The sequence below is a fragment of the Panicum virgatum genome, chromosome 9K (assembly GCF_016808335.1).
Source record: "Panicum virgatum strain AP13 chromosome 9K, P.virgatum_v5, whole genome shotgun sequence".
Lineage (NCBI taxonomy): Eukaryota > Viridiplantae > Streptophyta > Magnoliopsida > Poales > Poaceae > Panicum > Panicum virgatum.
In genome coordinates this window covers 44,724,858-44,735,056 of record NC_053144.1, presented here as the reverse complement: position 1 = coordinate 44,735,056, position 10,199 = coordinate 44,724,858, and the positions used below count along the sequence as shown (strand labels likewise).

Genomic DNA, 10,199 nt, shown 5'->3' with positions numbered 1-10,199 from the left:
TTCTTTAACAGATATTGCCCATGTTCTATTGATTGCTAGGTTTAAAAGTATTTAATTACTCCCTCCGTTCTAAATTATAAGACATCCCAAGAATTTTGAAGAGTCAAAGCAATCTCAAGTTTGATCAAGATTATAGAGGGAAATATAAAGATTTATGATATCAAATTGATGTACTATAAAAATATAAATAATAAAGAATCTAATGGTACTTAGTTTATATAATAAATGTCACTGTTCTATTATATAAATTTGATCAAACATAAAAAAACTTTGACTCTTCAAAATTGTTGAATGTCTTATAATTTGGAACGGAGAGAGTATAATGTTACACAAATATGCACAGTTTTCACGCACGATGTTGAGCTGCATATAGGCCAATCCCAATGGGTGGTTTAATTTTGTTGTTTCCAAGAGTGCCACATCACCAAAACACAAATGAAACCATGGATGAAACTCACCCCCACAATACATTATTTCATGTTTGCTATTTCATAGGCTCTCATCCTATTTAATTTTAAGACTCATCAAGTGTTGGTAACCATGCATGCATGGTTTCATCTAGATGAAACTCATTTCATCTCTCCCCTCATTAAATCAGTGTCACATCATCTAAAATGGTGACATAACACCCTATTTAATGTGTATGAAACTCTTATGAAACCCCCACCGGGAATGGCCACATGACCAGAACTTCTGTATCATACAAGTGAATATTAGTATTAAGATGGAAAAGATATGCTTACAAGGTAATGAATGAAATTCCTTTTATGTTTTGTATCTCCATTCCGGCCCATCTTTATGCCAGAGTGAATACACTGGGATAACCATTCCAAATTTGCCCTTCCTAAATAGAAATATTGACTCTACTATTTATATTTAATAGTTGTTTCTTAAATGTACCATGGATAGCAGTACTTTGTGACCGTTATTTTAGACCATATATTTCATATTTAATATTTACTTTCCAGTGACCTTGATTTCAAAAATAAATTATAGAAGGATGCATATACTCATCAGGGAAACTTAATCTTCATATTTATATATAGCTAGTTTACCAAGAACAGACATAGGCTCTCGATAATGATCCTACCACAAGCTGGAAACAAGGGCGCGCACCATGTCGAGCAGACAGACATCACTACGGGATGCTCTCTGTTTGCCGTGTGCCGCATGCACACGGCAAAGCCCGTTTTACACACGGCAAAAGCTTTGCCGTGTGTTGCACTCGGCAAAATCCTCACGGCATACAGCGGCCGGCAAATCGAGGTTTTCCGTGTGCTTTTTCTCGTGCTAGTTTGACTCACGGCAAATAATTTTGTGAAAAAATAAAAATAAAAAACAGCCCACCGCCTGCAGGCCACGCCGGAGCTCGAGCCGTCCCGGGCTTCGCCGCCGTTCCCTGCGCTTCGTGCTCTCTTCGCGCCGACGCACCGACCTGCACCTCGCCCTTGCGCGCCGTCGCCAAGCCGCCCCGAAGCGCCGCAGCCGGAGCGCCCTTGCGCGCCGTCGCCAAGCCGCCCCGGAGCGCCGCCGCCGGAGCTCGCGTTAGATGAAGTTACACTTAAGCATCAGCGAACCACAAACGAGACAGCACACAACACAATGCAAAAGCTAATTTAGCAGCAACAACCACTACTCCTACCACAGTCACTGAGACAGTCCACACAGTACTGAGGCATGCTAGCTGCTGAGGCCAGCAGATTAACAGGGGGATTACCTTATCTACGTGCCGGAGCTCGCGTCGCCGCCGCCGGAGCGTCGGGGTTGGCACCGGGCCTGGGGCGCCGAGGTGAGCACCGGGCACGGCGCGACGGGGCGGGGGCGCGCGGGCCGCCGCGGCACGGCCCGGCGTCGCGCGTGGCGGCGCGGTGCTTCTGCACCGGGGCCGAGGCGGCGAGGCGGGCGACGGGGCGGCCGGGCGACAGGACGTTGGCCGGGCGGTGTGGGGGGCTCCGGGGCGAGCGAGCGCCGGGGCTGGGGCGGGCAGGCGCCGGGCCTGGCGGCGTGGAGGCGGGGCGGCGGCGCAGGCGAGCGTGGAGGCGGGGCGGCAGCGCGGCGTGGCGGTGGCGTGGAGGTAGTGGTTGTCGGAACGATAGTTCAAGAAGAAATGGCAAAGTACATGACCGTTGGGACCCGACCGTTTGCCGTATGCCTAGATTCAAAATACACGGTAAAGCTCCCCTTTGCCGTGTGCCAGGATCCAGGGCACACGGCAAATCAGTTCTTTGCCGTGTGCTCTGCTCAATGGCACACGGCAAACACTATTTTCTGTTTTTTCTTTGCATTTTTTACATATGCTTTTATTTCATGTTTTCATAACCTAAATTTGGTTGAATAAATACTTTAAATACCTTGCAAAATCACTCAACAATTCATGATTCATGATTTTATCTAAAAAAATCTTTATTTCATGTAGTTACACCTAAATTTCAATGTATATATCACATGCTATTGTTTACTTGCAAGAAAAATAAGAATTATCAAACAGATCCGAAAATTAACCAAAATTTAGCATGACATAAATTAAGTTGTCCATTGCATATAAATTTTTTTTGAAGTCAAACCTCACTTTGCCTGCCACTTTGAATTGAAATCTTAATCACTACTTCTAAACTCTTTGGATCTTCTACAGAAATGGTTCAAGTTGTAAGCAGCGTACGTGACAACTTGTGCGAATCTTTCCCAATTTTTTTTATCTAAGCATACACGTATGAAATCATGATGTCCTAACAAATCTTGTGATTTTTAGACTTCAAATGCTTTTTTTACAATTTTAAAACAATAGGACCAGACGTTCATGCTCATGGTTCGTCACCAAGATCTTCGAAATTTTTTCTCATTTCCAGGATATGGCCTCACATTGAACTCCATAACATGAATGCCATTTTTTTCATTAATTATGTTACATTACTAATAATACTTGCAGTTCAAATTTGATTTATTCCCAACAAATCCTTTATATGAAATAAAGTAGTTAAACATATTAAATTAGCAGAGAAAAATACAAAAACTTAATTTAGAGTCCCACGTAAAATGTATAGACACCACAAAAAGTACGGAGTGTAGAATCAAAAAATTTCTAAATGATTTGCCGTGTGCAGCAACCAAGGCACACGGCAAAAAAGAAAAACACACGGCAAATATTTGGGTTTGCCATGTGCCGCGATGGGGCACACGGCAAATGCAAGAGCCATGTGTCATTCCTCCTCGTATGGCCTATTTGCCGTGTGCCATAAAGTAGGCACTCGACAAGCACGAAATTTTGCCGTGTGTATTTAGTTTATCGTGTGCTTTATTGGCCAGCACACGGCAAATGGGCCGTTTGCCGTGTGCCTGCCTCGGCAAACAAGCCTTTTGCCGTGTGCCCGCGTTTTGGCTCACGGCAAAATAGAGGGCACACGGCAACTGAGGCGTTTCCCGTAGTGAATAAACCTACTACTAAAAGTCTCCTTGCTAGGCATTAAGCTTACCAATATACTAGATAACAAGATGAAGATAGCTGCCGCGTCATCTCCAGATACAAGTAGGCGGCAAAAGACAGACAAAAGGGTCACTACAATGCTAAATTTACTTGGTAGCTGCAAAATACCATAGTCATGAGTTGACATCAGAACTCCAAGCTACACTTTATCAACCCAGTACCTGCACATAGAAGAACAGAGGTACTGTTAACAGTTTTGCTAACTGTTTCAAGGGGAAATGCCAAAAGAACATAATAATATTTACAAGAATTATATCAGGCAACTATCCAGTAGTGTATTATGATACTATATCTGAAATGTTGGACACCCAAAGGTTGTCTATAGGAAAAACAAACTCATCAAAGCTATCAAACTTTTCACTTTCTCAAACTCAAATGTGAAGTTGGCCTAACGAAAGCATGCTTTAAAGTGTTGCACAGTTTCAGCTAAGTGGTCTGTATTAATAATTATCTTTTGAACTAACCTTTAAAGGTATGAACAGTCAACAAGTCAACCTGGCCACATTTTACCTCAAAATGATTATCTGGGACGATAAAGCAAACACATATGCCAAACAGGATGCTTCATAATAAACATCCTAGCAAGATATATACAGTAAATTTTTTAAGCAAAATATGATGCATGACATACAACAAAGCCATTACTTAACCGAGAGTATAACCATCCTGTTACTTACTATGTTATGTATTGCTCAAAGGTGCTGAAAGGAAATTTCTAATAAAAGAGTTGAAAGAAAATTGATGTATTGTTTAAGTTCTACCGCTCTGAAACTTCAAGGGCTTTCTGACATAACTCAAGAACGTCCCCAAAGGCGTTGAGGTTTATTATGACACCACTGATGTAAGATTTTTGCCATGACAGTGTTTCTATCAGCGACTCCAGACGCCACTGACAGGACCACAAGCCTTGGAGGCAATAGTAACTAAAAGGCATGCCAGTCACCCTAACTCTAATCACCTTGGTTCAGACTTCAGATCAGGTTAAATAGTGTAGATGGGCCAAATCCAGTAATGTGCGTGCACGTGTGAGTATGTATAAGTAGAAGGAATTGAGTAGATAGCTGTGGAGAAAATTGTAATCGGGACCTATTCCTAGTCACCTATTCTACCGCATCCTCTCTATCACCTTCCCAGCCTCAGTTCTCCTGTCTGTACTAACCTACTCTCTGCCCAACCTTATTCTCGGCGTTCCGTATAGCCGGCGAGCAGATTATTAACATGTGCACGTCACGGGTCCAGATGATAATTCAAGGGGAGACACAAGGATTATACTAGTTCGGACTGAATGTTCCTACGTCCAGTTTGGGTCGCTCGTGTTCTTTCACTCAGTTTGCAGTAGGGGTATAAACGGGCGAGAGAGGGATGAGTTCCCAAGTCTCTTGTTGTGCGAGTGAGTGTGGTTCAAATGGGTCTGTTCTGGTTGCGTGGAGCCGCTCGGAGTCCCTCCTCCTTCTGTCAGGGATACACCCTCTCCCTTTTATAGCTCAAGGGAGAGGGAGGAGTCGGATACAAAAGTGAGTGGAATAAGATAAAAGGAAAGCCTAGGGGTCGGATGAAGTCCGACCCCCTTCTCCCTCGTCGCCGGTTGCCCGGGATGGGGGGTTGACTGATGGCGACACGGGTCGTGCGGCCCCATCTCTGGCACTGTTCGGGTCGTGGCTGCCCGGGATGGGGGGTTGACTGTTGATGACGTCTCCTTCCGTAGGGAGTGGGTGCTCCGTCTCATCCTTGTCTTGTCGGTCAGCGCGCTTCCCGTTGCACGCCGCTGGGCAGCGCCCCGTCACCTCTATTGTCATCACGGTCCGTACCGGGGAGTGGGTATCATCGTGGGTGGTCATGCCCTTCATTGTCCAACGCGACCGCTCAGTGGCGGACCCCTCATTGACTGGGGGACGTCGTCCCCCTTTGGCTTGGGGTCGGCTGGCTGCTATGTGGCAGTGCAGGCCTCTCCCGAGTTGGGCGGAACGAGGCGGCTCCCGCAAGGGTCGGGTGAGGCGGAACTCCCACGCAGGAGTCGGGCGAGGCGAACCATCCTCCAGAGGTCGGACGAGCTCGCTCCTCGTCAGGGTGCGGGCCCTTTAGTGGTGTTGGGCCGCCTGTGTGTTTTGGGCTGACATTCGCTGTCTCGGCCTATGTATTGGATTGCTAACGAGGATTTAGTCTGTAACCGGTGGTTTAGTAGCACGGGTTACTTTTATCCTCATCACTTATTGTATTTAATCCGAAAAAACCAGTTGAATGAAGTCAGAGAAAGAAATCAAAAAATGATCAACTACTGTGGGGGAATCCTGTAAGGAATAAAGGACCATTAAAGGATGGGTAACGAATAAACTGTGACAGGTTATATCGTTCACATCACACTTGTTCCAGTTTTTTTATAGCTCTCAGAAAATGACAATCTAAAATGAGAAAATACATGATGAATACTTAAATGACTAGCAACTAAAATGCACCAAATTATACTGTAAAAGTGATGGTGAATCATGAATCTAATGAAGTTATCATGATGGACATTAAAAAAATTAGGTTCATTAATTTTCTAGTAAATATTTAAAGTTCCCGCACTTCGACACGCCATAGTTTTGGCAAGCCGTGATATTGGCTTGCCATGATTTTAGCTAGGTAAAAATTGGCATCCAACCAAACGGGCTCTAGATTTTCTGCATGACCTCAAAGCATATTGCAGAAGGTTTTTTTGTATATTCGGAAGCCATTTGGGTTCATCTCCTAGGTTGGTATATAAAGCCGAGCCATTTCGGTTCCAATGTTCTTTTTAATGTATATGAAGCCATCTAGTTTATCCTAGGTTGGTTTGTTTTTCTTTTTTGTTTCCTGGTTGCAGATGGGGGAGCTGCGAGGCCGCACCATGGACGAGGCCCTGTTGGTGGCCGACGGGCCGGGGGAGGGAGCCGGGAGGCCGTGCCGTGGACGAGGCAGTTAGGTGGCTGACAGGGGCGGGAGCAGCGGCCGCGGAGGGAGCCACAAAGCCTCCACTGGTGACCGAAGGTGGTGGTGAGCACGCTGCCGCCGTCACCGAGCAGCAGCGTCACGGCGAGCACACATGGAAAAGGGGAGGTGAGAAGTGGAAAATTGACGTACAGAGAAGCGGAGGGAATACTGCTGCTGGCACTGTAGCAGGATGCCATGCCGCAGGCGGCGGCTGGTTCAAGGCGACTTGGAATTAATAATAATAAGAAACTGCCCTGATCTTCCGTGAGGCCGAAGATTCCAGAGCTTGCAGAGAGAGAGAGAGAGAGCTGCACGAAACAGGAGCCCATCGGCATCCCGGAGAGGGGGCAAAGCCCTCTCGGGATGCACTCTACCCTGCTTTGTCATAGGCTGGCTGACGCTCTCTCCAAGGTGCTCATTTGACCTAACTGCTGCGCCTTAATTATATATGCTCGCATCTGAATATTAACCCTTTATAAGAAACTGATGGGAGAAAGCCTGAAACCTTCAAGTTTACATTCTTTTTATTTTTATTGCAGCACTCTAGGAAAATCAATTTCTCCTTTTATTATATTGGAACTCCAAATATTTCTCGTTTGAAAATCCTAATATAAACTAGTGCTGTATATATATGCCCTCTTATGGGGAAAAAAGACAAGCTAGTGTAATGTTACATCATGCATGGAACGTTTATTTTTATACGAGCCACGTACAAAAGAATCAAAGTACACACGCGAAAAAAAAGAGAAACTGATCCTTGTACTACTCCAGTAAATTGAATCTTTACTCAATTAACTATGGTATAAGACCATATGCTATCACTGACAATGCTCTCGATCATATCGTACGTTTTTAATTTTAGTTTGCCATGTATATATGCTCTTCTCCTCTTTCTTTCTCTGTTTCTTGCAGCAGTATCTAGCTAGCGCACTGCTGGTAATTAACCTAGTTTTGTGTATATTATCTGCCAGATCATTATCAGTTGGTCCTCCGGCAGTTTCTCCTGATCTCGCCGGCGTTGCCGGTCAAGACGTCGAGCGCGGACAGCTTGTTCAATGCGTAGCTGAACATGGAGGGGAAGAAGTCGGTGGTGGCCAGGAAGTTCACCATCCACGCCGTGGAGCTGTGGTCGCCCAGCGCCTGGTCCACGGAGAGCACGCCGTGGCGCTTCATGATCTGCGCGTAGTAGCTCTTGTCGACGACGAGGATGCTGGAGGGGTCGTCCAGGTAGACGATGTTGTCGAAGGTCTGACCCTGGGGGCAGGCGAACTTCGTCAGGATCCAAACGTACAGCGGGTCCATGGCCGGGTCCGGCGACCCCGTCCCATTGAAGTTGTACAGCCGGTCGTGGATCACTGAGCAGTGTGTCACCCCAACCGTGTGCGCGCCTGTAATGGAAAAAAACAAGAATGTTTGGATCACCGAACTTTTTTTGTTAGCTGCTAGCTATAAGTTGCATTGTGCCCACTGCCTAGTAGCTTTGTGTTGGTCGTGATTATTAATTATTGGCGCGTTGTGCTTAGTTCTTAGATCCCGTTTGGGTCCATGGACTAAGCTTTAGGTCTAAATTAATTAACGTTTAGTCCGTCAGGCGATCCAAACTGCAGGTGGACTAAACTTTGGGCTAAAGTTTAGTTTCATCCCAACTAAAGTCTAGTTCATTAGTTCATATATAGAACCTGCCAAATTCGGACTAAAGCTTAGTTTCACCTATTTATTTATGCGTTTCAAATGTGTTGAGATCTCCATCTGTCGACCTGATCGATTTAGCGCATATATGAGTACGAATCTGGCAGGTCATCATAATGGTACATTGGAAGGAGGGGAAACGTAATAAATATGATATATATCCGCGTAGTACTCCTACTAGTATAACGTTAGGACCTGCACGCAGGTCAATAAACTAACGCATATCTAAATATGCCAAACTGTTATTTTATGTATGCCAACACTGGTGGACGTGACATTCCATGTGTTGAGCCTCTTGATCTATGCACATTGAATCAATAAGCAGCTTAGCTGTGTTCTAGGTCAGGAGGCTAACTTTGTAAAACCACGGTCTTGGTGATGTAGCCGAAGAGGACGACACATGGGTCATGGTAAAAACTTTCAGCAGCACTATATATAAATATACGGCTAGTAATTAAAACAAGCTAAGTAGCGGCTTTTTGTTAATTTTCTAAGTCATCGGATTTATTAAGAAATGGCAGCGTAGCGGCGTAGGCAGCGGCATACCCATGAGGATGGCCATGTCGAAGCTGTTGAGGCCCTTCTTCGAGAATAGATCAATGGCGGTGGGGATGTCGACATTGGGGCCTGGTAGAATGCTCGCCATGGACGCTTGTGACACCATGCCGTCCCTTCTTCCCAGTTGCACTTGGTAGGTCGGCCCTCCGCACTGTACTTGATGCACAGATAGATTAATTATATATTAATTAGAAACATTGATAATTTGTTCACAGATCACTCCTTGAAATAGAAGTAAAACAGACAATACAAATTAATGGCAGTGTGATGTATATATATAGCCTAATGGTTTAGATACTACAGTCATTATTCTCTTCCTCTTAGCAAAAGCAACATTTGCACTAGTGAGATTGACAAGAGAGCAAATTGAAAAGAAAAGGCAAGTGCCAAGGAACATGAAGCCATTGTTCGACATTTCTATTCCTCAAAATGAAAACCAATCGGCATTGCTTTACTCATCACAGCTCGCATAGCATACAAATTAAATTACTTAAATGCGTGAGCGACTCACCATGCCAACGGCGTCCCTTGTTGCGGCGACGATGATGTCGGCGCAGGAGACAACGCCGGGGCACGCATTCTCGAGCGTCGTCTTGATGTCGTCGATCAAATCGTAGCCGAAGAGGCCGTTGTTCTGCAGCGCCGTCTTCTCCGTGTTGGGCCCGTCCAGCAGGAGCGACGCGTCGCACCCCTTTAATTTGTAACAGAATCAAATCATCATCAGTAACAAAATCAAATCAAACTGATGGCACGACTGAAGAAGCTACTAACTAGCTAGCTAGCAGGCAGTAGTGGTGTGTGCGTGCGTACGGCGACGAAGCAGTCGTGGAAGAGCATGTGGAGGAGGCCGGCGACCATCCTCTTGTCCCAGGCGAGGCGGGCCTTGACGGCGTCGTGGATGATGGCCTCCACGCTGGCGTTGCCGCACTTGCCGGCGTAGTAGTTGTTGGCCAGCTGGGCGCGGCAGCTCGCGGCGGAGGCCAGCACGACGACGACGAAGGCGGCGAGCAGCGCGGCGGAGCGGGCCGGCTGCATCTCCGGTCGGCCGTCGGTGGCTGCGCTATTCTACAGCTGGAGTACTCGATCTTGACCGTACTGGAGAGAGAATAGAACTGTATCCTCTCAGGCCAGCACAGCACAGTGCAGCCTATAGCACTTCGATCAGGCCTTCGATCGGCAGGGAGATTATTGGTGGGCGGCTCTCTCTCTCTCTCTCCTCTCTTTAATTTCTTTCCAGCTCTGTTCTGCTCTTCTCTCGCTCTCTCTCCTCTGCCTCTCTCTCTCTTTGAGGTGATGAGCGAGGACTCAAGAAGCCGCACGCAGAATGGTGGTGGGCTATATAGGTCGAGGACTAGCTCTCAGACTAGCAGGATCGGACCTGCTGGCAGAGAAGAAGCTGGCAAGGCATGGCATAGATATCGCGCGCGGACCAGGGGGACAGAGTGAGATTGCGTAGTGAGTCGTGCGGCGTCGTTTGGATCTTGTGCGGCTGGCTGTGCACGTAGGGCTCAGTGCGCTTGCG

The 10,199-nt window shown here is 46.4% G+C and overlaps 1 protein-coding gene across 1 annotated transcript; it reads right to left on the bottom strand.

Annotated features, from left to right (window-relative positions):
* Window positions 1-7,384: 7,384 nt before the first annotated feature.
* On the bottom strand, window positions 7,385-9,712 carry LOC120648725 (peroxidase 57-like). Its single transcript, XM_039925408.1, has 4 exons — window positions 9,488-9,712; window positions 9,189-9,368; window positions 8,666-8,828; window positions 7,385-7,818 (listed from the first exon to the last, which is right to left on the bottom strand). The coding sequence occupies exons 1-4, from the start codon at window positions 9,710-9,712 to the stop codon at window positions 7,409-7,411; spliced, it is 978 nt and encodes a 325-aa protein (XP_039781342.1). The 3' UTR covers window positions 7,385-7,408.
* Window positions 9,713-10,199: the final 487 nt, after the last annotated feature.

Coding starts and splice junctions, on each gene's coding strand:
- LOC120648725 (XM_039925408.1), bottom strand. CDS start 9,712: ATGCAGCCGGCCCGCTCCGCCGCGCTGCTCGCCGCCTTCGTCGTCGTC. Junction 9,369..9,487: donor TCCACGACTGCTTCGTCGCC/GTACGCACGCAC, acceptor TACAAATTAAAG/GGGTGCGACGCGTCGCTCCT. Junction 7,819..8,665: donor CGACATGGCCATCCTCATGG/GTATGCCGCTGC, acceptor TTTCCATTACAG/GCGCGCACACGGTTGGGGTG.